This window comes from Rhinolophus sinicus, chromosome 3, assembly GCF_057876585.1.
Source record: "Rhinolophus sinicus isolate RSI-liver-muscle chromosome 3, RSI-T2T, whole genome shotgun sequence".
NCBI classification, from domain to species: Eukaryota; Metazoa; Chordata; class Mammalia; order Chiroptera; family Rhinolophidae; genus Rhinolophus; species Rhinolophus sinicus.
In genome coordinates this window covers 106,581,287-106,607,155 of record NC_142503.1, presented here as the reverse complement: position 1 = coordinate 106,607,155, position 25,869 = coordinate 106,581,287, and the positions used below count along the sequence as shown (strand labels likewise).

General features: G+C 35.2%; 1 protein-coding gene and 1 pseudogene across 1 annotated transcript in view; both read right to left on the bottom strand.

Annotated features, from left to right (window-relative positions):
- Positions 1 to 25,869, bottom strand: part of NEMF (nuclear export mediator factor) — a 50,992-nt gene that overhangs the window by 23,864 nt on the left and 1,259 nt on the right. Inside the window, exons 2-16 of the mRNA XM_019735957.3 lie at positions 25,222 to 25,290; positions 24,978 to 25,080; positions 21,755 to 21,880; positions 13,200 to 13,348; positions 12,155 to 12,222; positions 10,657 to 10,743; positions 9,108 to 9,181; positions 8,166 to 8,236; positions 8,010 to 8,085; positions 7,565 to 7,627; positions 5,798 to 5,875; positions 5,502 to 5,710; positions 4,987 to 5,178; positions 4,524 to 4,587; positions 2,786 to 2,874 (exon numbers count right to left, since the gene is read on the bottom strand). Coding sequence (XP_019591516.2) covers positions 2,786 to 2,874; positions 4,524 to 4,587; positions 4,987 to 5,178; positions 5,502 to 5,710; positions 5,798 to 5,875; positions 7,565 to 7,627; positions 8,010 to 8,085; positions 8,166 to 8,236; positions 9,108 to 9,181; positions 10,657 to 10,743; positions 12,155 to 12,222; positions 13,200 to 13,348; positions 21,755 to 21,880; positions 24,978 to 25,080; positions 25,222 to 25,290 — 1,518 coding nt within the window. The remainder of the gene's footprint in view (positions 1 to 2,785; positions 2,875 to 4,523; positions 4,588 to 4,986; positions 5,179 to 5,501; positions 5,711 to 5,797; positions 5,876 to 7,564; positions 7,628 to 8,009; positions 8,086 to 8,165; positions 8,237 to 9,107; positions 9,182 to 10,656; positions 10,744 to 12,154; positions 12,223 to 13,199; positions 13,349 to 21,754; positions 21,881 to 24,977; positions 25,081 to 25,221; positions 25,291 to 25,869) is intronic.
- Positions 11,619 to 12,100, bottom strand: LOC109449592 (cytochrome c oxidase subunit FA4 pseudogene; annotated as a pseudogene).

Below are 25,869 nucleotides of genomic sequence, written 5' to 3'. Positions count from 1 at the left end.
AGAGATCAATAGTCAAAAACTGGTTCTTTAAAGATATTAATACAACTGAAAATCCTCTGGTCAGACCACTCAAGAAAAAGAGAAGGTACAAATAGCAATTACCATGAATGAAATGGAGATGTCAATAAATATCCTAGGGGATATTAAAAGTTAAGTGGAATATTATAAACTTTTTTGCAATATGTTTCAAACTTTAGACAAAACAGATAAAGTCTTAGAAAAAAACTGCTAACCAAAAATAGAAAATCTGAGTAGCCATTATATATCTACTAAAGAATTTGAATCGATAATAAAAAACTTGCCCATAAAGAAAACTCCAGGACTACTCAGCTTCACAGGCCAATTCCACGAGACATTTAAGAACAATTGATAAAGGAACACTTCCCAATTTCTCTTAGGAGATAATATAACCCTGATACCAACACTGAACATGAACATTACGAGAAATGCAAATTACAGGTCAATCCTATTCATCAATAGAGATGTCAGAGGGGTTTGGGAGGAGACTATCACAACCACATTGTGAAACCTGGAAAATAAATGAGGGATCATAGTCAAGAAGCTGGCTCCTGAGCTGACAGTGGAAAAAGCCAAGAAATAAATCAATTCACACTATGTAATCCACAGAAGGCTAAAAAGTAACAGCACAAAGTACTGCTAGAGATAGGGTTTAAGATGGGGTTAAAACTAGGACTGGCTGAAAGTCTAATGAGAAGAAGTTACTTCCCAACATCTTTTCAACTCTGAACATGGCAGTAACTGCATGTTCCACAGCCTGACAAAAGGCCAGAAGTTAATTCTCTAGAAAAGGTACAAAGGGAATCAATGGGGTTGGGGAAATGTGGCACAGCTATAAGTAGGGATAACATATGTAAAACAGAGCAATCAAGTAAACGTATGAAATACTGGACACTGCGACTCCCCAGCCCATTAGTTCCAAAATGCTGGACGACCAGATCTTCACTTTACAAGGAGGAGAGGAAAATAACCTTTTCTAGGAAATGAGACCAGCTCTTCAGCTAAAAAAGCTAAAGATATCAAGAGTTCCACACAAAATGGCTCACACAGATAATTTTATAAGCACCCACAGAGAACTTCCAATCAACTTTTTAATGCTCTATTATAAAATGTGAATAGACAATCAAGGATCACTAAATATTAACAAAGTCTCTAACATGAAAGCTAGAGACAAAACCAACAAACAGAAAAAAAAAAAAAAAAAAAAAAAGAAAAAAAAACCTCGGAGAAGAGAGAGACCAGAAGGAGTCTAAATAAAATTTAATATACCCAAACTATTCTCAGTACAAAGAAAGTAGAGCAGGAAATTTTTAAAAAGTAACATTCAAAGAACCATAAACAACTTAAAATTAAAAACATGATATAAGAAGTAAAAAATAAAAAAAAAATTCAGTGGCAAGATTAAAAGATAAAGTTGAGGAAATCCTTCAGAATACAACAAAAAAAGATAAGGAGATGAAAAACAGAAAATGCAAGAAAATTGGAGGACTGTCCAGAGGCTGCTATATTTAAAAAATAAGACTTCTAGGAAGAAAGAAAATGAAAAAGAAAAAAAAATCCAAGGGCAAGCAGTTTTCTAAGAAATATTTCAAGAAAATTTCTCAGAACTGAAAATTTCCAAATTAAAAAGGCCCACAAAGTATCCAGCATAATGGATAAAAAAACATCCTCACTGACCTACATCATTGTGAAATTCTGGAAAAGTGAGAGGAGAAAAAAAAAAAAAAAGAAAAAAAAAATATATATATATATGTATATCCACAAGCTCACAGAAAGGCAAAAACAAGTTTCCCATAAAATATCAGCTATTAAAATGATATCATACTTCTCAAGATCAAATCTGGAAATTAATACAATGGACAATACTTTTAAAAGTCTGAGAAAAACATAATTTGAAACAATTCTCAAATTCTATACCCAACCAAACTATTAAGATTAAACTCATTTTTTAATACACTGAATACACTCAAAAACTTTATCTCCCATATGTCCCTTCTCATTAAGCTTCTAGAGCACATAACTCCATCAACAAAGAAAAAGGAAGTACAAGATCCAGGACAGGGATAAAGAGAACATCCCTCTAACACGGTGTATTAATCTAACACAGACAGGGATAAAGAGAACATCCAGGATAACAATACAAGGGCATCTAAAGATGCTTAGAGTAACCAATCTAGAATAAAGGTCAAAAAGCTCCAGGAAAGACTTCTGCAAGATGATACTAATAGAATTTCATTTTGTTTGAACACACTTGGAAGAGTAGAGGTGTAATTAATAATAAGAACAACAATAAAAAGAAAGCAAATGAAACAAGACAACTTCAGGGAACACAAAAAGCTGGGCAGAGAAAAAGCCCAGAACAATAACTGTGTGTCTCAGCTGTGACTACAGTTTAAACATCCATGAATTATGCTGTTTAACTATACTGGAAGGCTGGGGTGTGTTTGTGTATATAATGGAGCACAAGTGGAAAGAGTAAAATTTTCATCTTTCATAGTGGGAAATCATTAATAGAGTGTAAAATAGAAAAATTAAGAAGCAGCAATACAACCACATTACTTAGAGAAATGGAGGTATATGCTAAAAGAATCAGCTAAAAGTAAAAACGGAGTTTCTTTGGGCAAGAAGGTAGCAGGAGTAGGGGTAAAAAATTGCAAGGCTATTAGTTTTTGTAACAAGCTTTGTAGAACTGCTTGATTTTTCTAAATAATGTCTGTATAATTTTGATAAAAACAAAAACTGTATTTAAAAAAGGTGGAACACTTACCAATATACTTTTCTTGCTTTTTGAATAGAGGTAACCGTTTGAACTTCTTTTAAGGTTTGCTTCGTTTTCTTTTCCGCTGATTTGAATGCCTATTTATAAGAAAAGCGTTTTTAAATAATCTGTCAAGAATGTATCTAAATAACACCAACTAAATGATAGGGCAAGAAATAATTTTTTAAATATCACAAAATGGCATTATCTACACACACACCATACACTCATGAAAGTAATGAAGAAATGAAAAGATTTTTGCCTTAAATATGAAAATAATTTAAATCAAAGATTTACTGTATACAAATATCTGCTCAAGACCTACGAATTAAAAAAACTATCATTCATTTACCAGATACTAAATGCCTACAAAAAATAGGTTCTGGGCACAACAATGGTGCAGGGGACACAACAGGAAGCAAGAGAAAAAGTTCCAACCCCACTGGGGTCTGGAAGAAACAAATATAAAATACAAATTATTCAAGTATCATTTGGTGAGTGTTTCTACAAGTGCTATGGAGTATAGCAAGGGAACCTAATCTGTAACTGATTATGGCCAAAGAAGGTATTTCTGAGGAAACGGCATACAGGCTGAAGCCCGAAGGACTGAAGGAATTATGGAGGCAAAGAATAGAAAGAAGAGCACCGTAAGCAGAAAGAAAAGACCAGCATGACCAGCAAGTAGTGATCACAGGGTAAAATGTCAAGAAACGAGGTTGGAGAGGTAGACAGAGGGCTAAGTCATGAGGGCTACTCATTTAACAGACATTCATGTGACCATGTTCTAGGCAATTTCCTAGGGGCTGGGACACAGCAATGAACCAAACAGACAAAGATCCTACTTTCATGCCATCTACATTCTAGAGGGAAGACAGAAAAATGCACGTAGGGAGCATTGTTTTTTAAGAAGATAAATGAAGCAGAGTAAAGAGGGAGTGATGGAATGTCCTACTCTTTTTAGTACTAAGAGTGGTCAAGAAAGGCCTCTCTGAAGAAGTGTCATGTAAGTGGACATGTGAATGAAGGAGGGATCAAACCATGGAAATTGTGAGGGAAGAGAGGTCTTGGTAGAAAGAGCAGCAAGTGCAAAGGCCCTGAGAAGGCAGCATGGATTGCTGTTCCAGGAACAGCTACTATGCCAGTGTAGCTGAAAGAGTGTACCATGAGGAGTGCAGGGGATGAGATCAGAAGGAAGCAGATTATGTAGAACCTTGGAGACCAGGGTACGGGCTTTGGATTGTCTTGAGTAACATGGGAAGCTCATGGAAGATTTTGAACACAGAGAAATGACTTCATTTTTTTATTTAAAAGGATCACTAGGGCTGCTGTGTGAAGAGCAGACTGCAGTGGGGAAAGAGTAGCCATTAAGAGGCTACTGTTACAGTCCTTGAGAACACAGATGGTGGAGACCTGGGCTAATGAGAAGTGGCCAGATTATGGTTCCACTCTAAAGGAAAAGCCACAAGGATCTGCTGAAGGGTTGGATATGGTTTATGAGAGAAGAGTCCAGGATGACTCCACCATCTTTAATCCAAGCAAAGGGAAAAAATGAAGGTGCTATTTACTGAGATGGGGAAGACCAGCGAGGCACAGGTTTGGGGCAGAAAATAAACACTGGAAATACATTTAAAGCAAAATTAAGTTTAAATATTTCTGAATTAGAAAATCTAACTTAAACAGAAGAAATAATTAAGGCCATTAAATTAGATAACAACAATTAACATTCACTCTAAAAAATACTAAGTACCTTCTCGGCAGCTTCAACAGTTTTTTGTGTTTTCTTAGCAGCGTATCTCTTGTGATCATAATACCTAGAAAAACGTTAATTCTCTTAAATTTTGAGTAAAATGTCTATTCTTTAGTTTTCTATTTGGTATTTCTAATTTTATAGACTCTCAAGTCATACAGAACAGTTTTGTGCGTTATGCAACTTTTTTTTTCTATGTTCTATATGAAAACAAAGTTGTAGGATGCACAAAATGAGATTTTAAAAAAGAATTTGCTATTTGAAATTCCCAGAATTACTATTTTGAGAAACAGGAATTTCTGTATCCTTTCTTACAATATAATTTTAAAAAACACCCCCCCCAAAAGTATTTTCACCCCAAAGTATATAAAGACAAAATAATGATTTTTTTTCTTATTCTTAACACCCTGAGTTATAGCAGATAACATTTTACCTAAAATTTTTACTTAAGTTTAAGACTTACTTTTTGGCATTGGCATATGCTGATAAGCTGAGATCAACATCAACAAGTAATGGCCTATTTTTCTGAGGCTTCTGCAGCTGTTTATTCTTTTGCTTTTTCTTTTTTCCTTTTGGTGGTTCAGTTTCAATTTTCTCAACATTGATGTCACCATCAACATCGTCATCTTCATCCTCTGATAACAAGTATGGATTTCTATTAAAAATATTCAATAGTATTTCACTAATGTCAATGACATCACTTTTTTTTTTTTTTTTAAATTTTATAAGAGTTTATTTGAGTCTGGGGAGCAACATCTCAAATGCTCCCGACATCACTTTTTCATTTTCATTTTTTTCTCAATGAAATCATAAATGGATTACAGTATTTAAATAGTATTATTTTACTGTACATTAATTTTTTCTGTATTGTTGAGTATAAATTTCCCAATAAAAGAGAAAATTTTTTTAAATGAATACAGCAATTACATAACAAAATAAAAATAAGCGTTTAACTGCTTAACTAAGAATCAAACTTACCTTAGCAGCATTGTAACATGATTTGTTTGTAATTTTAATTCTTTGATAGCATTTGCAACGGGATCTCCTTGAGTTTGGGCTTCTTTCACAATTAACCCAATTTCTGTCCAGTCTATCTGGTTGGCTAAAGCACTTCGAACAACCTGAATGGCTCTGTCAACTATTTGCAGGTTCATTTCTATGAGCTCTCCTTTAAGTTTATCTATTTCCTTAAGAAATAAACCAAAAACATTTACTACAATGTCAGTTGAAGTTACCATTTTTAAAAAAGCATCTGAAAAATCCAAACACAATACCTGAGCCTGTTGAAGAGCTTCTAATCTGTTTTCGTGATCCTTTCGAACATTATCTAATTTCTTCAATGCTTGTTTTTCCTTTTGTTAACAAAACAGATTTTTAAAAAATTAGATTTCATCTACTTCCAGCACCATTTCTCTCTTACCTGCTGAAACTCACTATCCCATCCCCCTCTTCTGCCCCCTCAATGTGGCTACCTTGGAGCTAAAGTTGCCCAGAGTCCACCTCCCCAGGTCCATCCTACCCCAAAGTGTTCCGTGCTCCGAAATTACCTCTCCTGTCCAACCACCTCCCATTCCCTATATAGGAAGGTATTTTGATTACAGGTTACACTGTATGTAAGATGTGTACTTAAAGCTCTTGCATTATTCAAGAAGGTAGAATTCAAGACATTTTTTTCCTATGGCATAAAAGTAAAGTTTGGAGGAATGTATTCTTAGCATAAATTACTAAAATAGCTTCTTTTTATTTTACTGCTGCCTTGAATTTTCTTAGCATTATTTCTAGTATTTTACTGATTATTCTTTCTCTTAAATTAACAACACAAAGCCTCATGGTAGTTATTTGACCTTCTATATATCATTTTATCATATATAATTTACATTTCAAAGTTGCTGATTTTGGGCCAAATTTTCTAACACTGGTAACACCATTACCAATTAAGGAATGTAGTATTAAAATATTTAAATTATAAGAATGGTGACTATTAAAAGAATGCAAAATTATTACTAAAATCATTCCTGGTATTCTAATGTACATAAAAAACATGGGTGCAGTGTCCCTGCTAAATATATTTACTAGCTGAAGTGCTGTCACCATGTGGCAATCGCACTACTGAATTTGTTTGACCCAGCTGCTTTGAAATTGTACTTTTGTTAATTAATTTTTTACAAACTGAGGTGAGGGGAGGATACAGAGATTCACACAATTTCAAATCTTGTACCACATTTTAAGACTCTATTAATATCTTTGAGTAACCCCAACCTCTTCAAATCTAGAGTTATTGTGACCAATTTCTAAAACTGTTCTGCACTGTACACCTGAAGCTGAAGCTGAACAATAACGAATGTCAACTACAATTTGATATATATATGTGTGTGTATACACACACACACACACACATACACACAGAGTTACAAGTGGAGTACAGCATTAGGAATAGAGACAGTGGAAGGGGGGAGGGGGGTTATCACTGTGTGAGGGATATAAATGATAAATGTCCATTACATTGTTTTATACCCCTGAAACTAATAAATAAATATAAATAAATAAATAAATAAAATTGTTCTGCAGCGAACGTTCCAAAAACATAGTTAAATGTTCTGGGAAAACACAGCATATTGAAATCTCCTTGTGGAGTCATGATACACAAAGCATATTAAAGGCCTAGTTTAAAAGTCCACTTGATTTGTACACAGAAAGAACTATTTCCTCTCCTTTGGCCTATTTAACATCTCCTGAGGACAGTATTCCCTTAACAGCAAAGTTTAAGAAGCTTTGGGTTGCTATAATAAAGCAAACCATATTAGGGCGTAATATAAACAGGCCTCACCTTCCTACTGCATTTTCCATTTAAAGAATACCGGAACAAATGAGGGTATACTTTTCAACAGTGAGACCTCTCCTGGACATTCATCAATAAACCAAGAGATGGGGCTGTTCCCATACGCTTCTGAGTCTGCCCATTCCTATACCAAAGCATCATTTACCCAGCAAACCATACAAAACTAGATGGCTTAATATAAACGTTTTTCATAATACCATACCTGTTGTAAAGCTTTTAAATCTATTTTCTGACCTTCTATCTTGGAATAAAATTCATCCACGGCCTTATTAAAAACAAACAAACAAACAAAAAACAAAACGGTAACTAGATGAAAAAAACTATGGTCTCTATTTCAACTTGCACAGAATTTTAGAGTCCATTTTGTTTATACCACCACTCAAAGAACTTGAACAGATTTCCAGTAAATGTATTACATAGCTGAACAATCAAGAATCAAATTATGTTTAAATCTTTGATCGTTCACCTTGAAATAAAGTAGCAAAAAATGTTTCTAACAGTTTGTATCTATGCCTGCACTATTCTGTAATGTCCAGATTTATAGTGATTGTAAAGCAAAATTATTTTCAATTTCTCAATCAAAGCAAGTTATTAATTTAATGACTCATATCATGCTACTGGTCAAAAAATAGAATCTGAAAACGCACCTTGTCAAATGATTCAAATTCTATATATGGACATTGTGAATGTTGAGAAAACAAGAAAGGATGAAATTCCTCATACCTGTAAAACATATTTATTATATCACATTCAAGGACATTAATAAACATCCAAAGCAAACTGACCCATGCCTACATGCTTACGTGAGTATGTCTTCGGTTGGTTTATCTACTTCCAGGCTTGGTTTCATTTCTCTTTTCTGAATGATATACCCCTATAAAAATCCAACATTAAAACTCATTTCTATCATAATTAACAAAGATTTACTTTCCATGACTGACATTAATTCAACTTATAAAATTATTCCGGTCATACATTATTGACTGCATTTGTCCACTGATTGTATCACGTCTCAAAATGGTGTTTTTTAGACTCAAAGTATTATTAGAAAATACCAGTTTATTCACATGGACAAGAAAAAACAGGGAACAAAGAAAATGAAAACTAGTGATTTGATAAAATGGTGGGATTATACATGTGCAATTTGCTTTTTTCTTTCCATTTTTAGATGTTGTGCAACTTTAAAAAGCCAAAAGTACTTCCAGCAGAAAAACTCTTAAGTTCAGCTTGTTGGTAGGAGATTTTAATTCATTTTAAAAACTGGGCAGGTATATTTGGACTGAATTTAGCTATAATTTTATAATTAATAAGAACGTTTTCTGAACCTTTTTTTGTAAGTAAAGTTATACTTTGAATAGGGAAGGAAAACACTCATAAAATATACGGTAATTCAAAGGATGTTTAACTATTAGAAGAATATAAATCACCAAATTTCTGGTGAATTGAAATGTGCTTCTTTATCTAAAAACTATTTAAGAAAAAAATTTTTCAAATTCCTCAACTTTTTTCGAGTGCTCATGTTGACTTGACCTCATACTTTTCACAAAAGGCAAAAAGCAAAACAAAAATTATAAACCAACAGCAATTAAAAAACGAAACAAAACCCTAGTATACATATATCACAGATGTCAAATTTCCAAACTACAAGAAAAAATTTACATGTATTGATCTTTTAATGAATATTTAAATTCTGAAAATTTAAATAAATAAAACCACCACAGTATAGTAAGTATATGTGGTGCTACCTTTCCACTGAAGTTGGACGTTGTTTTCATATAGTCTTCTGCTTTCTGCAGACAAGCAAGTACTTTTTCAATATCTAATAGAATAAAAAGGGAAAAAAGTGCTAACTGTCAATTAACTATTATCAAACAATTATGTAGAAAACAAAAAAGTGCTTGTGAAATAATAAAGGTATTCAAGAAAACGAGATACAGTTATTTCATGTTTGTTATCAGTATGTGTAAAGAAGGATATGTTTTAACTAGCCTGCTGTCCCAATAGCTTTTATTGAATCCCTTTTGCCCCTCATGATCTGAAAGCCACTTTGTTTAGATACTAAATGTCCATATATATTTGGGCCTGTTTCTAAATTCTTTATTCTGTCTATTCCTTCTCTAAAAACTTAGTGTTTTAACTACTATGGCTTCATAATATATTTTAATTTGTGAAAAGGTTATTCTCCATCATTACTACTATTTTCCAGTTTCCCTGAACATTTTCACATGCTTTTATTCCACATGAATATCAAATTCATTTTATTTTTTTAAAAAAACCACTGCAACAGCAAAAACAATAGTACCACCTGTTGGCATTTTGATCACGACTGCACTGAAGTAGTATATTTCAGAAATCATTCACTAAAAATATTCAATCTGGGGCGGCCAGATGGCTCAGTTAGCTAGAGCACGAGCTCTTAACAACAAGGTTGCCAGTTCAATTCCCTCATGGGATGGTGGGCTGCACCTCCTGCAACTAAAGACTGAAAACGGCAACTGGACTTGGAGCTGAGCTGCGCCCCCGACAACTAGATTGAAGGACAATGACTTGGAGCTGATGGGCCCTGGAGAAACACACTGTTCCCCAATAAAAAATCTTAAAAGTTAAATAAATAAATAAATAAAGATAGATAGATAGATAGATAGATAGATAGATAGATAAAAATATTCAATTTGTATTTTTAAACAAAAAATTTAGTATAAAAATTGTCTCCAAACTTTAAGAAATGATATATAACCCAAAATATAAATAGCAAGAATGATTATTTTAATTGTACATGAGAATCTACACATAAAAACTTGTCAAAGACCAAATCTTCCATTTTCCTTACTCTTCTTCTGATGTTTTTATCATCCTAATCTGGCAGATAAGTTAGGTGCTCTTATGTAGTTACAAGTCTAATTTGTACAGTCACACTATAGTACTTACAGAATTAAAACGCATGAATGCTAGAAACACTTCAGGTGTGAGTCAGAGGGTAAGTAATTCAGCTTTTTCAAGCCTGTACCAGACACTGTCTCAAGGTCAGTAACCACTTCAAAAATTTAGAGGAAGGAGAATATTCTAAAGTTGAAAGGTAATAAGGTAGGTCTAGAGATTGAACTACGTTCTTAGGGATAATATGCCAAGTTAGAGTAGGAAGCGAGGAATACCACATGGACAGAACACTCATAGGGCCAATGTTTTTAAAGTTTCAAACTACCTTCTCACTTATTACTTTCACAAAAATAATTTTCAGAGTTTTAAAAAAGGAAATAAATGAAAATGAACAAAACTTGTACCATACAGACACACCTTTACTTTCAAATTTTTCATCCACTTTGACATTGCCAGAGAATCCATTTTCTATAAGGCAGTGTTCAATGAGAGCTGATCCATAGGCTATAAAAATAGAGGGTATTATTTTTAGTATTTTCCTATAAAATTAATGTTCAAAATATAATAAAAATTTATACCCAATATTAATAATCTACTCAATAACAGTAGCCAGTGAAAATAACAATTAGTTTACTTACTTTGAAATGTTATTAGAAATGATAATTCAATAAAATTGTAGAAGTCAGTGCAAAAGTTATAGGATTTAATGAAATTTAGCTACATATAAAAAAGATTATAAACCAGGAATGCAAGGTTGGTGTAATATACTACATTAATAAAGAAAAGAAAAATCCAAACTTACAAATTTTATGCATGCTATACTAACAGTTGGAAAGTTCCCAAAATAACTTTTTAATGCATTCTAATTTCATAGGAGAGGAAGAGTAACTTCCTAATGCTCAGTAATTAAGGGTATCTGCCTACCAATACGTCCTTTTCAGAGTCTTTAGTATAGGGATGAGTGATGATTTTCTCAAGCTTTAAAGTTCATTGGATTATCTTTACCCTGGTTATCAAAAGTACCTGGCATCCTGTGATGCTCTGAGACACACTAATTTAAAAAAAGAGAGAGAGAAAGAAAAAAGCAAGCTAAGTCGTTATTAAACTGAAAAACTGAAAAACAAAAATGATTTCTTAGAATACTACACCTAGCACTAAAGTGCTAAATTATACTTTTAGTTTACATAACTGTATTGCTCTTAAATAAAATCTAAGAAATAAAGATCAAACTTATGTGGTGTAACAAATTTCTCTCTCCTTAAAAATAAATTCTTATTTACTCAAAAGATCATTTTAAACGCCTGTGTTTCTTTTTTCTTTTTTTTCCAAGTTTCAGGTATTTATTAATCAGTGTAAACCCCAACATTATACACCAACATGATTTTGTGCATCTGGAGGGGAAATATTGCCTGGTTAAGTGGAAAATTGTGTGGATGGCTTCTGGAAGACCTTCATTCTAAGCAGCTTTTTAGTGACACATTTCATTTAGAAGTCTGGACCTTCTTTCTTCAGTTTGTTGTAATCTACATTCACTGAGTAGAACTTGTATTGCTGATTGGGACCCAGTTTGTTCCAAGGTTCTGGGTTATTCTTTTTATCACAACAGACATCTGGATTGAACAATGTCAGGTGCATGACATACAGCACTGCTCCAGTACCTCCAGCTCCAATAAATACAAAGAGAGGGATCAAGCTTGGATGCTTCTTAGCTGACCAATGATTTGGCACAGCATGGTTGCGGCAGTGGGCTCGGTTGCCGAAGCACAGAAAAATGAAACTTTGAGGCCTAGGTTAAACTCCTTCTACAGTTATCAAGTTGTTCTAATTTTCTACTCGAACTATGAAAGATTTAAATATATTCCTGAAAACTACACTATCCTGCAAACATCTCATTACTCTATGTAGGATTACTCACGAAGTATTGGGTTAAGAACTCTCTTCAGTAGTTCCCCCTTAGGAGCATTGGCTATTATTTCAGTCAATCTGTGAAACAAAATCGACACACTTCTTACTATCTTATATTTAATAAACCTTACAGCAATATTTATATTCACAATACTTTCACACACGTCAATTAGCCTGATCTTCACAATAGTCTAAAATATAAGAGGTATTAGTTCATTTTGTAGGTAAGCAAATGGGTCACAAAATTAATTTATCAAAGGTTAGTTGGTTCTTAAAACAGCAGACTGGGATGTGAAACGAGGTTTTCTAAGGAAAAAAATCCATACTTTTTCAACTAAGTCATACTGCTTATTGTCAATATTGCTTACCGTCATACTGCTTATCCCATATATGACATGACATTTTTATGGAACAGTTAATTGTTATATGTGGAGCCTGGTGATATATCGTAATGCCTGAAAGGGCTTTACCTACGTAAGCATTCAGTAAGAACTCAGGATGCAGTGGTTCCCAGACCAGCAGCACCAATAGCATCTGAGAACTTGTTAGAAACGTAAATTCCTGGGCCCTACCCCAGATCTACTGATTCAAAATGTTTTATCAAGCCCTCCAGGTGATTCTGACTCATGCTAAACTTTGAGAAGCACTGCTGTAGCCTGTTAGCCAGCAAAGCCTTCCAGCCAGAAGAGGACAGCTACAGTTTGTACCATATCCCATCCTACTCTTTTCTTAGCTAAACCACAATTTCTCTTTTTGCACTCTGCCCAAGATACCCACTTGTCGTCTCACAGAATAGCTGAAAAGTCTCCTCACTTTACCAAGAAATCATAAATATCTGAAGTAACACCAAATTTACATTAAAAGACATGTATTTGATACTCTCAAATGAGACTTAATTGCTTACATGCACATTTATGTAGTTCAAGTAGCCCAAATTTAGTTATTTTATGCAGGTAAACAAAATATTTTCTCATGACAGTTCTGCCATTCTGACTTATGACTTAATTTTACCTTTTAATACAATATGAAATGAGTTTATAAACAAACCACGTTACCTTTCCAAGGCAAGCAAAGGTTCAACAGGTCTAGCATGATCAATTGGATAGCGTTCACGAACAGCAAATTTAACATCATCTGACTCATCAGTTCGAAATCGCAGGATATTTAAAATTAGGTACTCGTAATCTGTAAGAACAATGTTCCCCTGTAATAGAACAAAATATAATTTAATGCCTTTCCCAAAGCATTCTTGAAACGTCTTAAAAATTGAGAAAGAAAACGTATTCTCTTAAAAACCTTACCAAGGCTATAGAAATAAAGCTACAGAAAGCATTCCACCTTGATGGCCACCATCTGAACTTACTATTACACTTCCATGAGGCAAGTCTACAAACACTGTGGCTTATTAAGAAAAACAGTCAGAACAGATATATATTTCAGAAGCCAAGCAAACAGTTATTTACAGGCATACCTCAGATATGGCAGGTTCAGTTCCAGACCACTGCAATAAAGCGAGTGGTAATCTTTTTTGCTTGTGTAAAGTCTTGCCTTTAAGTTGTTAAAAAAAAAAATGCAGTATCTGTGAAGTGCAATAAAGCTAGGCACAATAAAATGAGGTATGCCTGTATACTTTCACCTGTATTGTGTATTTTAATAGCAATTAAAGATAATGATACCTTTTGCCCAAGTAATTCCACACTTGGTAATGTAGCCTAATAACTCAATAAAACCAAAAGCTAAATGCTTAAAGATATTCACTGCAGTTTATTTGCAACAGAAAAAAATGGAAAACAGCCAAATGTAAAAATTGGGAAAATTGTTAAGTAAATTATTATATGTCAATATAAAATATTTAAAAGCTGTTAACTTATGAAGACTGTAAGAAAAGTAGAAAACTGTTTGTAATACTAAGTAAAAAATAGCAAGACAAAACAATTCTGTATCCTAGGAAGTAGAAGGCAAATAGAGGGAAAAGTGAAAATATTTCCTAGAGTTAGGATTAAAAAAACTTTTTAAAATGCAACATTGTTGGGATTCAGGTTAAGACGGTGGAGTGGGTAACTGCTGTGCTTACCTCCTCTCAGGACGACATCAAAATTACAACTAAACTACAGAACAACCATTGCCTGAAGTCTAGCTGAACTGAATCCCTACAACTAAAAACATACAGAAGCCACGTCGAGACTGGCAGGAGGGGCAAAGATGCAGAATGGGCTGGTCCCACCCCCGTGTGTGACCATTAAAAATCAGGAGGGATATCTCAGCTGCAGAGATCCCCTCTGAGGAACGAGGGGTCCAGCCCCTCACCAAGCTTCCCAGCCCAGGGTTCAGTGCCAGGGACATAAGTCCCCATAACTTCTTCCTGTGAATACCAGTGGAGACTGTGATAGACTGAGATGAAAGCGGCTGCAGTCCCAGGTGCTCCTCTTAAAGGGTCTGCACACAGACTTACTCGCTAATGGACTTGCTCTGAGCTCCAGTGCTGGAGCAGTAGCTCAAAAGGCACTGGGAACGTACACAGAGGAACTAAATTGTCAATCCCTTCAAAGCGAGGGCTGAAGGGGCAGGGCAGCATTCTCCCAGAAAGAAATGCTGATAAGACTCCATTAATCCATTATTTCTTCGCTGAGCCACCTTCACTCTCAGTGTGAAGCAGCAGGTGAGTCACTATCACCTGGCTAACACTATTTGCCCACCCTGGTATTCCTTGAGACCCCACCCAACTGCTGGGCAACTAATGTGGCAACTTCTAGTGGCTTTTCCATGCAAACAGCCTGTCTTGGCTCATGCTGCAGACTTTCTGGGCAGGGACCAGAGCCCTGCTAAAGTGAATCCTGCTCCACAGGTCAGCCCCTGCATCATAACTCTTCCACTGTAGTCAGGCCAGTACTCACAACCAATCAGCCCAAGGGTCAATCCCTCCTAATGACACACAAACAGCAACCAAGGCTCAACTACAATAGAAGGGCACACACAGCCCACACAAGGGACACACCTGGAGCACCAGGGAGACTGTGCCACTGGGCCTCACAGGACACCTACTATGTAAGGCCACTCTGTAAGACCGGGAGGAATAGCAGCCCTACATAATACATAGAAACAAACACAGGGAGGCAGCCAATATGGGGAGACAAAGAAACGAACAAAGAACAGAACAAACCTCAAGAAAAAGAACTAAACAAAATGGAGACAAGCAATCTACCAGATGCAGAGTTCAAAACACAGGTTATATGATGCTCAATGATCTCAGTGAGAAAGAACTTCAATAAAGAGATAGGAAACATAAAAATGGAGATAGAAAACAAAAAAGAATCAGTCAGAAATAAAGAATATAATAACTGAAATAATACTTTAGAGGGAATCAACAGTAGATTATATAAAGCAGAGGATTAAATCAGTGGTTTAGGAGATAAGGTAGTAAACACCCAAACAGAACATCAAAAAGAAACAAGAATCTAAATAAATGAGGACACTTTTAAGGGGCTTCTGGGACAACATCAAACGTACCAAAATTCACATAATAGAAGTACCAGAAGGAGAATACAGCAAGGAATTGAAAACCCATTTGAAGAAATAATGGCAAACTTCCCTAACCTGCCGAAGGAAATAGATATATGTGTGCAAGTCCAGGAAGTGCAAAGTCCCAAACAAGATGAACCTAGAGGCCCACACCAAGACAAATCATAAATACCAAAGGTTAAAGATAAAGAAAGAATCTTAAAAGCAGCAAGAGAAAGGCAATTAGTTACCTACAAGAGAGCTCCCATAAGAAATCAGCTGATTTCTCAACAGGAACTTTGCGGGACAGAATGGATTGGCAGGAAATATTCAAAGTGATGAAAAGCAAGGACCTACAACCAAGGTTACTTTACTTAGGACAGCTACCTTGAGAATCGAAGGACAAAGAACTTCCCAGACAAGAAAAAGCTAAAGGAGTTCATCATCACCAAACCAGTATTACAAGGAATTTTAGAGGGACTTCTTTAAGATGAAAAGTATGAAAAATAAAATATCAATAACTACATATCTATCAACACTTTCAATGTAAATGGATTAAAGATCCCATCAAAAGGTCAGGTGGCTAAATGGATAAGAAAACAAGACTCCCGCATATGCTGCCTACAAGAGAGACACACAGACTGAAAGTAAAGGGATGGAAAAAAGATATTTAATGAAAATGGAAAAAATTTTTTTTAAAAACTGGGGTAGCAATACTTATACCAGACAAAACAGACTTTAAAACAAAGGCTATGACAAGAGACAAAGAAGGAGCCAGTAATCCCACTTCTGGGTATTTATCTGAAGAAACCCAAAATGCTACTTAGAGGGGACGTGTGCATCCATATGTTCATTGCAGCATTGTTTACAATGGCCAACATGTGGAAGCAGCCTGGGTATCTGTCGATGGATGAATGGATGAAGAATAGATGGTACATATACACAATGGAATATTGCTCAATCATGGAAGAGAATGGACTCTTGCCATCTGCGGCAGCATGGATGGACCTGAGAGTATTGTGCTGAGTAGAGTTTAAGACAGAGAAAAACAGATGCAATGTGATTTCACTTATATGTAGAATCTAAAGAATAAAACAAATAAACAAAACAGAAACAAACTCATAGATACAGAGAACATTTTGATGGTTGCCAGATGGGCGAGGGATTGGAGGTGGGTGAAAAAGGGAAGGCACTAAGAAGTACCAATTGGTAATTACAAAGTAGTCATAGGGGTGTAAAGTATAGGGAATATAATCAATAATATGGTAGTAACTATGGAGCCAGGTGAGTACTAGTCAGGGGGATCACTTCTTGAATTATATAAATGTCTAACCACTATGCTATACACCTAAAATTAATACAAAGTAATACTGAACGTCAACTGCAATTGAAAAATTAAAAAAAGGGGGGAAAACGGTGAAGGGCAATAAAAGGTACAAATTTCCAGGCATAAAACAAATAAGTCATGGGGATGTAATGTACAGCATGGGGAATATAGTCAATAATATTGTGATAATGTGGTACAATGTCAGATGGTTGCTGGACTTATCATGGTGATCACTTCTTTAGGTAGATAAATGCTGAATAACTATGGTGTACCCCTGAAACTAATATAATATTGTATGTTAGCTGTATTTCAATAAAAACCTTTTAAAATTTTAATATTGCTACATAATATTTTCAATAAAAAAGCAGAGGAACCTAATGAAAATAAAACTGCTCTAGAATACAACCTTCCAAATTTATTACAGTGAAGACAGGGGTTGTTGTCTAACTGAAATATAAAAAGCATGCAAGAAAATAGTCACAAATGCCTTAGCAACTACTTAGAAGTTGGTCATAGAAGGTGGAGAGAGTAGCCCCAATCTTATGAGAAACAACAGGTTGCAAGATAAGTGACTTCAGTAGGTAGGGCCACCATTCACCTTGATCAGAGATATAGATGACCAGAATTTACTAGGTGCTGAAAGAGTACTACATAACTACTGCTAAATGTTGTGACTTCAAAGCAGAGGCCATGCATTTAAATTTTTAAACATGTGTTTAATTTAAAGAACAGAAAAGTAAACCAGACAAGGAAAATAGAGGGCCGGGACAGAAGTCCATAGTGCCTGGTTCAGGAGGATATGACTTGAATAACAGACCTGGCCATTGAGCCCGGCACATAGAAGGTACTCAGTAAATGTTTCTTGAATCAAATCGTGCACTTATCAAGAACATCTGGAAGATTCCGGTAAGGCAGTTACTTCCTGAAAGGGCTTTCCTTAAACCAAGATTTCCTAAAAGTACTCTGTAAGGTGGCTCCCCCTACTCCATTTTAGAAAAAAGGAAAAAAGAAATCTGTGATCAAGTAAGTTTTGGCAATTCTATACAAGATATCCTCCTCTAGAAAATGTACATATCACATTATCACATGAAAGGTGCTGATAAGTCCTAGAGTTACATTTTTTTTAATCTTATTCTCCAAGTTCCTAAACTTTTATGACTATGGGACCCATTTTTCTAGACACACCTATTATCTTATGGAAGTGGTGTCCAAGAAACGTATTTTGGGAAATACTTCACTTAACTGTGATGTACACAATAAAGCACTTTCTGATCTTCATTTACTTTCTTCAGAGTCTTTTCTACTGGAAACTTATTACAAATTAAAAAACTGACTTTCTTGAGTTTGAGTAGCAATAACCTCTTTACCCAAGGCCTGACCAACTCTAGACAAACCATACATCAAAATTCCAGACATGAAAGCTAGATGATCCAACCCTAGTGGTGAGAGAGGAAAGAGCAATCTTCAAGTTACACCCGAAGCATCAATCCACCTACCTCTCTTGGTATCACAGTGACTAGTGAAAATCCCCAACCACATTCTCTCATACATAAATCCTTAATATCTATTCCAAATTCACCACTCACTGGAAGCATTCTGTATCTTGACTGCAGTGCTGGTTACATGAATATACAAATGTGGTAAAATGCACAGAACTATAAGCATACATGGTACCAGCATCAATTTCCTGATTTTGACATTGTACTATAATTATGTAAGATGTAACAACTGAGGAAAGTGGGGTGACAACTATCCCAGACTTCTCCATTCTATCTTTGCAACTTCCTGTGAACCTATAACCATTTCAAAATTTAAAAGTTTTAAAATAATTTTTAAAAGAGTATCATACAAATTTTAAAAACTGACCACCACCTGAGATCACATACAAAAAAACCAATTCCAGGTGGGCAGCAGCTGCAAGGGAGGGGGAGAAGGGTGGTTAAAAGAGTCATTGGCACAGAGAAGTGCATAGACAGTTAAAACGCAAGGACGGGCAGCTGCTCTCACTGCCCCGTCCCACATCCAGGCCAATAACTAATACAGTACGCTCACTTCGTGCTGGTTCACTAAATTGTACATGTATGATGTGTGTGTCATACCTCTAAGAAAAGCTTAAAATTATGACAAACACGTTGTAAAAACATTCATGAGAAAGAAAAAGAAACTTACCTCAACATTATTATTTCTAAAAATTGCATAGTATTCTATTATTTGGGTTTCCCTTAATTATTTAAGCAAGCTCTTATTCAAAGACATTTAGGTTCTTTTCAAGTTTTAACTATTATAAGCACTGTGATGAATATCCTGGGTATGGTCCTTTTTTGGCATTTGTCTCATTTGCTTATGATAAATTACTGGAAGTAGGATTCCTAGGTCAAAGTTTATGCACATAAATTTAAAAAATCATGTTATGTACTGTCAAATAATCTTCTGAAAATAATGTTCTTCTAATCTGCCCTTATTCCTCTACATTCTTGCTAATACTGGTTATTGTCAAACTTTCTAATTGCTTTTAGACTGATTGAGAAAGAAAAAAAGGAAGAAAGAGAAGGAAGAAAAATACCTTTTTTCCCCCCAGTAATTCATGAATTCAGACATGTATTCATGCTTTTTATATGCAATATGTATTATTCTTTTTTGAATTGTCTACTCAAGCACTTTGCCCATTTTTCCACGTCAGTGCTTTGTGAAAATTGCATCTGAGAGCTATGCACATCTTATTTACCATACAAGTTAAAATACTGTTCCCCAGTTTTTCGTCTTTCAATAGTTCACGGTGTTTTCTATCTTACACAGTTTTAAAATTAAGTAGTCCTATCTCTCAGTATTTGTTTTCACTGTTAGGCTTAGAAGTCCTTTTCATCCCAAATTCATCAATTTTAACCCATATTTTCACCTAGTACTTCTATGGCTTCACTTTTTAAATTTTTTTAATCATCGTGGTTTGGCTGAATGGTCTGCACCCCTTCCACATGTTAGCAGCACCTTCCTGAATACTTTTCTGATACCTTCTACACAGCACATCTGCTAAACAGCACTAGAACGTGACTTCTGTGGTTTCTTGCTAACATATGTACGGCACTTAAGAACACAAATTCATTCAAAGTTGGGCAAAGCTGTGGAATTATGCATGTTGTTCCTCTAGGCCAGGGGAGTCCAAACTTTTTTCAACGGTTTTCACCAAGGGCCATATGAGGTAAAATACACAAAGAGCCGCGCCACTCACTGGAAGTGAAGTACGTATTGCCTCACCTGGTTTATTTAAGTAAACTAAATATATTTTTGAAATTTGCTGCGGGCCAATTCACAATGGATCATGGGCCACAGTTGGCACACCCCTGCTCTAGGCATTGACATACAAAGAAAGCTTGCTGGAGTTTAGGACTCTGCATTAATAGCAGCCTCTATTAATAATGCAAACTTACCTTGCCATGGAACATATATATTTCTAAGAAAGGCTTTATATATAATTATTCTTACAAGATGTCTGGTTTGCTAGCTCCACAAAATGTTTCTGGGGAAGGAAGTGATTATTATACAATTCTCTGGCCAGGTGGGAAGCCCTACAACATAATTCACTCGATCACCCGCCATTTCCAGTTTTCTGAATCACAAGAATAAAAAACAAAACACCATAAAATCATACCTACATTTCTCAAGATGAATGCCATTTTCCATTGCTTCTAACCCACTTCTCAGTAATTTGTCTTACAGAAATAGTATTCTTAGTCTTTATTTGTGTGCTAACAAAAGTAGCTGTTGACTATCTTTCTTTCATGAGCAGTTAGTTTTCCTTTCCGTTTGTTTTCTTTGTCTTCAGTGTTGTCTAATTTTACTAAACCTGGTTTAATCTTTCTATTCAGAGCCCCTATTTGCATTTTTTGCTCACCACCCCATAAGAAGATGACAAAGTAGATCTTCCTTAAATGAGACTCATTTTCCTGAAGCTATTATTTTTACAAATTATGAAGAACACAATATTCTGATACTATTTCAAGTATATGTGTTTCTCCTGACAATCTGAAAGGTTGGAAATACTAACATCACCATACAAAGGAACATAAGAGTGGTTAGGTGTAGCGTAAGCTCTGAGAGTTGGGTGTTTTCTTTTTTGCAATCCAAGTGCCTGACTTAAGCTTTGATGACACAGATAAAAAGCCAGGCCACCTCCCCCTACTGATGATCCTTGGTTTTAGAGACCTTGATTGGTTTTGATAACTGACCATCGGGCCACTTGTTTTTTTCTCTTTCTGCATTTTAAATCCTGCTCGTATATATTTAAATTTTTGATGCATATGGAATTTTTTGTGTGCTTAGTAGCTCATGATACATTTCCAAGATAGAACTGAGTGACCAATGGGAGGAATAAGAGGCAAGAAGCAAGCATTGTGAGGACATCAGTAGCCTTCCTCTTACAACTAATGAGACTATCAAAATATGGAACATTTCTGAGTCTCAACTGCTGTCTTACTTACGACACGACTGTTTGACTTTTCCAGCTGCACCACACTAGTACTGAAACGTAAAGTCCCGGATAATTTCTTTAATTTTCAGATCTTCATCTCCTACATTCACAATGCTATTGTAAATGACTGAGGTCTGCCTAGATCCTGATATCCACATAAAATGAAGGTTATTACTGGAAAATTATATTTTACGTGTTTGGCACTTGATTATTATCCTAGTGTATTAATAGTCTTCGACAGAAAAAGTTCCACTATTACATGAATGATTAACAATATAACGATGAGTTCTCCTTTACCCCATCCCCCAAATTTAACTTACCCTGTCATAGAGCTCAATGATTAAGTGATAAGCAGCTTCATCACTTCCAAACTGAAAATCTACAATTCTATCCACACCGAGCTGTTTTGCACTGACTAATCTCCGACTCTTCAAATGTTTTCGGCACTAGCAAGAAACAGAAGAAAAAGGCATTTATATGGTAAAAGTGAATTCCTAATCATTTGGTACTAGTTTATATATAAGTTTCTTCTTTTAGTACCATCAAGAATAATATTTTAGAAGCAGTAAATAAAACGGTATAGTTATAAAATAAAAGCTTGCAGGTAATCAGAGGAAAACCATTTTGTTTCAGACAACTCTTAACTCTGAAGTAGTATTTTATCTTGAATTTTTAAGTAGACAAGGATAGATCTATCGTGAATTTTACTTTGTTACTTTATACGGCTGATACGTCACTTGTTCTTGACCTGATGAGATGACCTCACTCAAAGTGGTAATCTTTCTTTTTAAGTCTCATTCTACTCTAATCTTTTAAGTATCCCAAATTTCCTTTTGTGTGCTTGTGTTCCAGATTAATTAATGGTTTCCACTAACCTTCCATTTCAAATACAAATTCTGAACCATGAGCTTATTGGTATTCTATAAATTAGTCCTCCAACTTACTCATATCCAATTACCCTCTATTTCCACAAACTTTTTTTTTTTTCAATTTATTGGGGTGACAATTGTTGGTAAAATCACATAGACTTCAGGTGTACAATTCCGTATTACATCATCTATAAATCCCATTGTGTTCACCACCCAGAGTCAGTTCTCCTTCTGTTACCATATATTTGATATTTCCACAAACTTTTAAAATATAACACAAAGAATTTTTCTGCTTTTGTTCCAAGCTTTCGATCATCATAGTTCAAATCCAAATGTAACAACGCCTATTCTTTATCAAACTGCATTCCTCATATCCCTAATCATACGGTTCTTGTTCTCATTAGCAATTAAGATAGGACAGCATGTTAAACCCGAATACAAAGTACTTGGTAAATACTTTTTGTGTTAGATTAGTTGTACCATCCTTTAGGACTAATATTTAAGTATGACACGAAACAGAACCAAGACTACTCTATAGCCCCTAAAAGAAATCTTACAATTGTTTCTAATTTTTGAATTTGAAAGACCCCTTAGTGAGGACCAGTAAGAAAGAATGTTTTCTTCAACTCAAATTTAACACAAATTTTATACAGAAGTAAATCTAAAACCACCTTTTAAAAAAGAAATATACAATCATTCTTAGAATTAATGCCAACTCTTTCATAACTAACATGACCTGATAGTTCAAATTGACTAAAATTCTCATTTTACGTACTTGTATGTTCAGGCAGTTATAAAGACTTTTCAAACTTCACAGAATAAAAAATCTCCACCTCCAAAGTTCAATAGTTCTGATTTAAGGTAACCTACATGGATTTTATTTAAACAGTGACCTACATATAAGGCTCTTTAAATCCCCAGGGGAAAATCACAATCAAGCCTTCCAGAGTACCCCAGTAATCTTTTTAGTCAGGAAAAGGAAAGTTAAAATAAAAATAAAAGGCATCCTTGACAGGCAGAGAAGTCCACGCCAGGGGATGGTGAAAAAGGGAAGATAATATACCATCAGGAATAGATGGACATACAGTGCATAAGTAAAGCTTGTGTTTTTATTTATTTCCCTATTAGCGCTTGGTGAAAACCACCTTCTGTCAGTGCCACAAAGCCATACTTAGCATCCTCAGATGTGAGAACCAGAAACAAACGCTGTGATTTACCTCATACTGGACACGACCCTGCCGGTGCCTTACGACAGACACTACCAGCTCTTTTATTTATAAAGTGCTTAACACTGTCTGCTCCACCAAATGGAATATTTCTACCTGTTTGGATTGACATATATACCTAAGTCATAAAACTCTTTAAGTTTTTTAAAAAGTGTTTGACCTCCTATTGGTGTTGCCCAATTAGGGGATGTTTACACAATCCCAGTATCATCTATCTTATTGCCTGTTACATGATCTGTAAAACTAAAATGATAATATTTGTTCTTTGTATCCACTGAGTTTTTAAACAACTTAAAATATGCACTACCCATCTACTTTGAAAAGTGCTATGAAAATATAAAGTGCCATTAATTACTATTAAGGACAATCCCCAAAAGAACCATTCTGGGTTATTATTAAGTAAATGAAACTTTTAAGAATCTGATAATTTTGTGACAGCCCTTGTGATCTGGGAAGCACTTACCTAACTTGTAATCCAAAACAGATTCTAAGTTGCTGGGGATAAGGCTCTTGTCTGTAAAGCCTCTAATGAAATAACACAATGCCAAAACAAATATATTTCTGAAGGAAAGTGAGTTAGAGAGGAAGAAGGAAATTAATACGTATGGATTCCTAATATGTGTCAGGCATTGTGTTAGGTGCTTTACGTGCTCCTTCAATGAATCCTCACCAATAACTCTATGAGGGAGATATTATTCACATTTTACATTTAAAGAAACTAAATTTCAAGAGGTTAAATAACTTCCCGGTTATAAAACGATTTTGTGGCAAAACCATTAATTCAAAGTTTGGTATATCTGATTCTAACATCTTTCCTCTGTGCCACATGAACTTCCGGTATATCTGTTATATTAATAAGCAAATTCTCAGTTTTAATAGTGAAAACAAAAGCTAAGAGCAGTAAAAAGATACAATGATTGGTAACATACTGATGTCATTGAGTATTCCAACAAAATATAGACTGGTAGCTCAAAAGTGAGCCGTGGAAGATAAGAGTAGGAAAAAGGGTTGGGGGGTTGGGGCAGTGGGGAGGAGAGATCATAGAAAGCCAAGAATGCTAGGATACAAGATGTTCAGAAATTAGGGGATCATAAAACATGAGGTAACTAATGAAAATGATGCTTTAGAAAAATTAAAGTTGATCTAATACAGAATTGTTTTAAGAGGGAGAAGTTGACTGTAGTTAAGGGACCATAAAGTTGAATGTTATAAAAGCTTGAACTGTTGACTCTGGGAACAGAAAGATTTAGAGCACAATGGGGTGTGACAGGTAATAGAGAGAAGTCAACAAACATCTACTTTATTCATCCCCATATCTATCAACTACTCTACCTTTATTTTATCTCTATTTATAACAGTAAAGGAAAACCAAACAGTTTAAACCTTCAGTTGTGAGTGACCAATCTCAGGGCCTTAAAATTTAACTTCAAGTATAACTTAAAATTTACCTTCATGGCAAAACTAGACGGCATCATATTCTTAGGCCACTCAAATTCTGTCGTGTGAATTCGTATGCCAGATTCAAGTAAAAGTGTAGCTTTAAAGTCTGGTCTGTAGAAGAAAAAAGTCAATTTTTTCTTTAGGGCGTTTGCCAAGCTAAGCCAGTGAAACAGACTAAAAAGTGCAGGTAAAATAAATTGATCGTCTCATATTTAATTACCAAAGATTAAACAAACTGTCAAATGCTCTTACTTTTGAAGACGAATAAGATATGTCTTATTATCCACATCATAAACATTGTTTACTCTCATTCCTAGCAAGCTGCAAAGAGAAAGGAAACATTAACAAATCATGTTACCATTTGAAACATAAAACTTCACACAACTTAAATCTGTAGGTGGAAGCAGAGCCTGTGAAAGGGGTCTTTCCGGACACTAAAGATATGTGTCAGCCAGGGAGCACAGTCTGAAGACCACGAGACATTGAGCCCAAAACGGAAATGGAACTATTTGAGAACAAAAGTGGTCTATCTGCCCTGGGAATACCATACAATAGCCAGCGACTTTGAAATGACCCCATGTTTTTTAGGAAATGCAATCGAATCCATTTAATTTATTATAAAAGAAAAAAAGGTGAATAAAGCACTGGGAAATAAGACAAAGTGCACACAATTAAGTCATAAAAAACCAGAGTAGAATACCGATCTCAGGCCAAATCTGTTAGGTCCAGCTAAACCCGCGATGCACCCTTTCTTCGGGGTTGAGGAAGGATGTCAAAGTAACCAGGCCTCCTGTCTGGCATCCTCTAGAGCAAACGACTATTTTGGCGTCCTGGCGTCCACCTGGCATCTAGCGTTTTCCTAAACGTCTGCTGCCAAACCAGGCGACTCAGGCCGACACA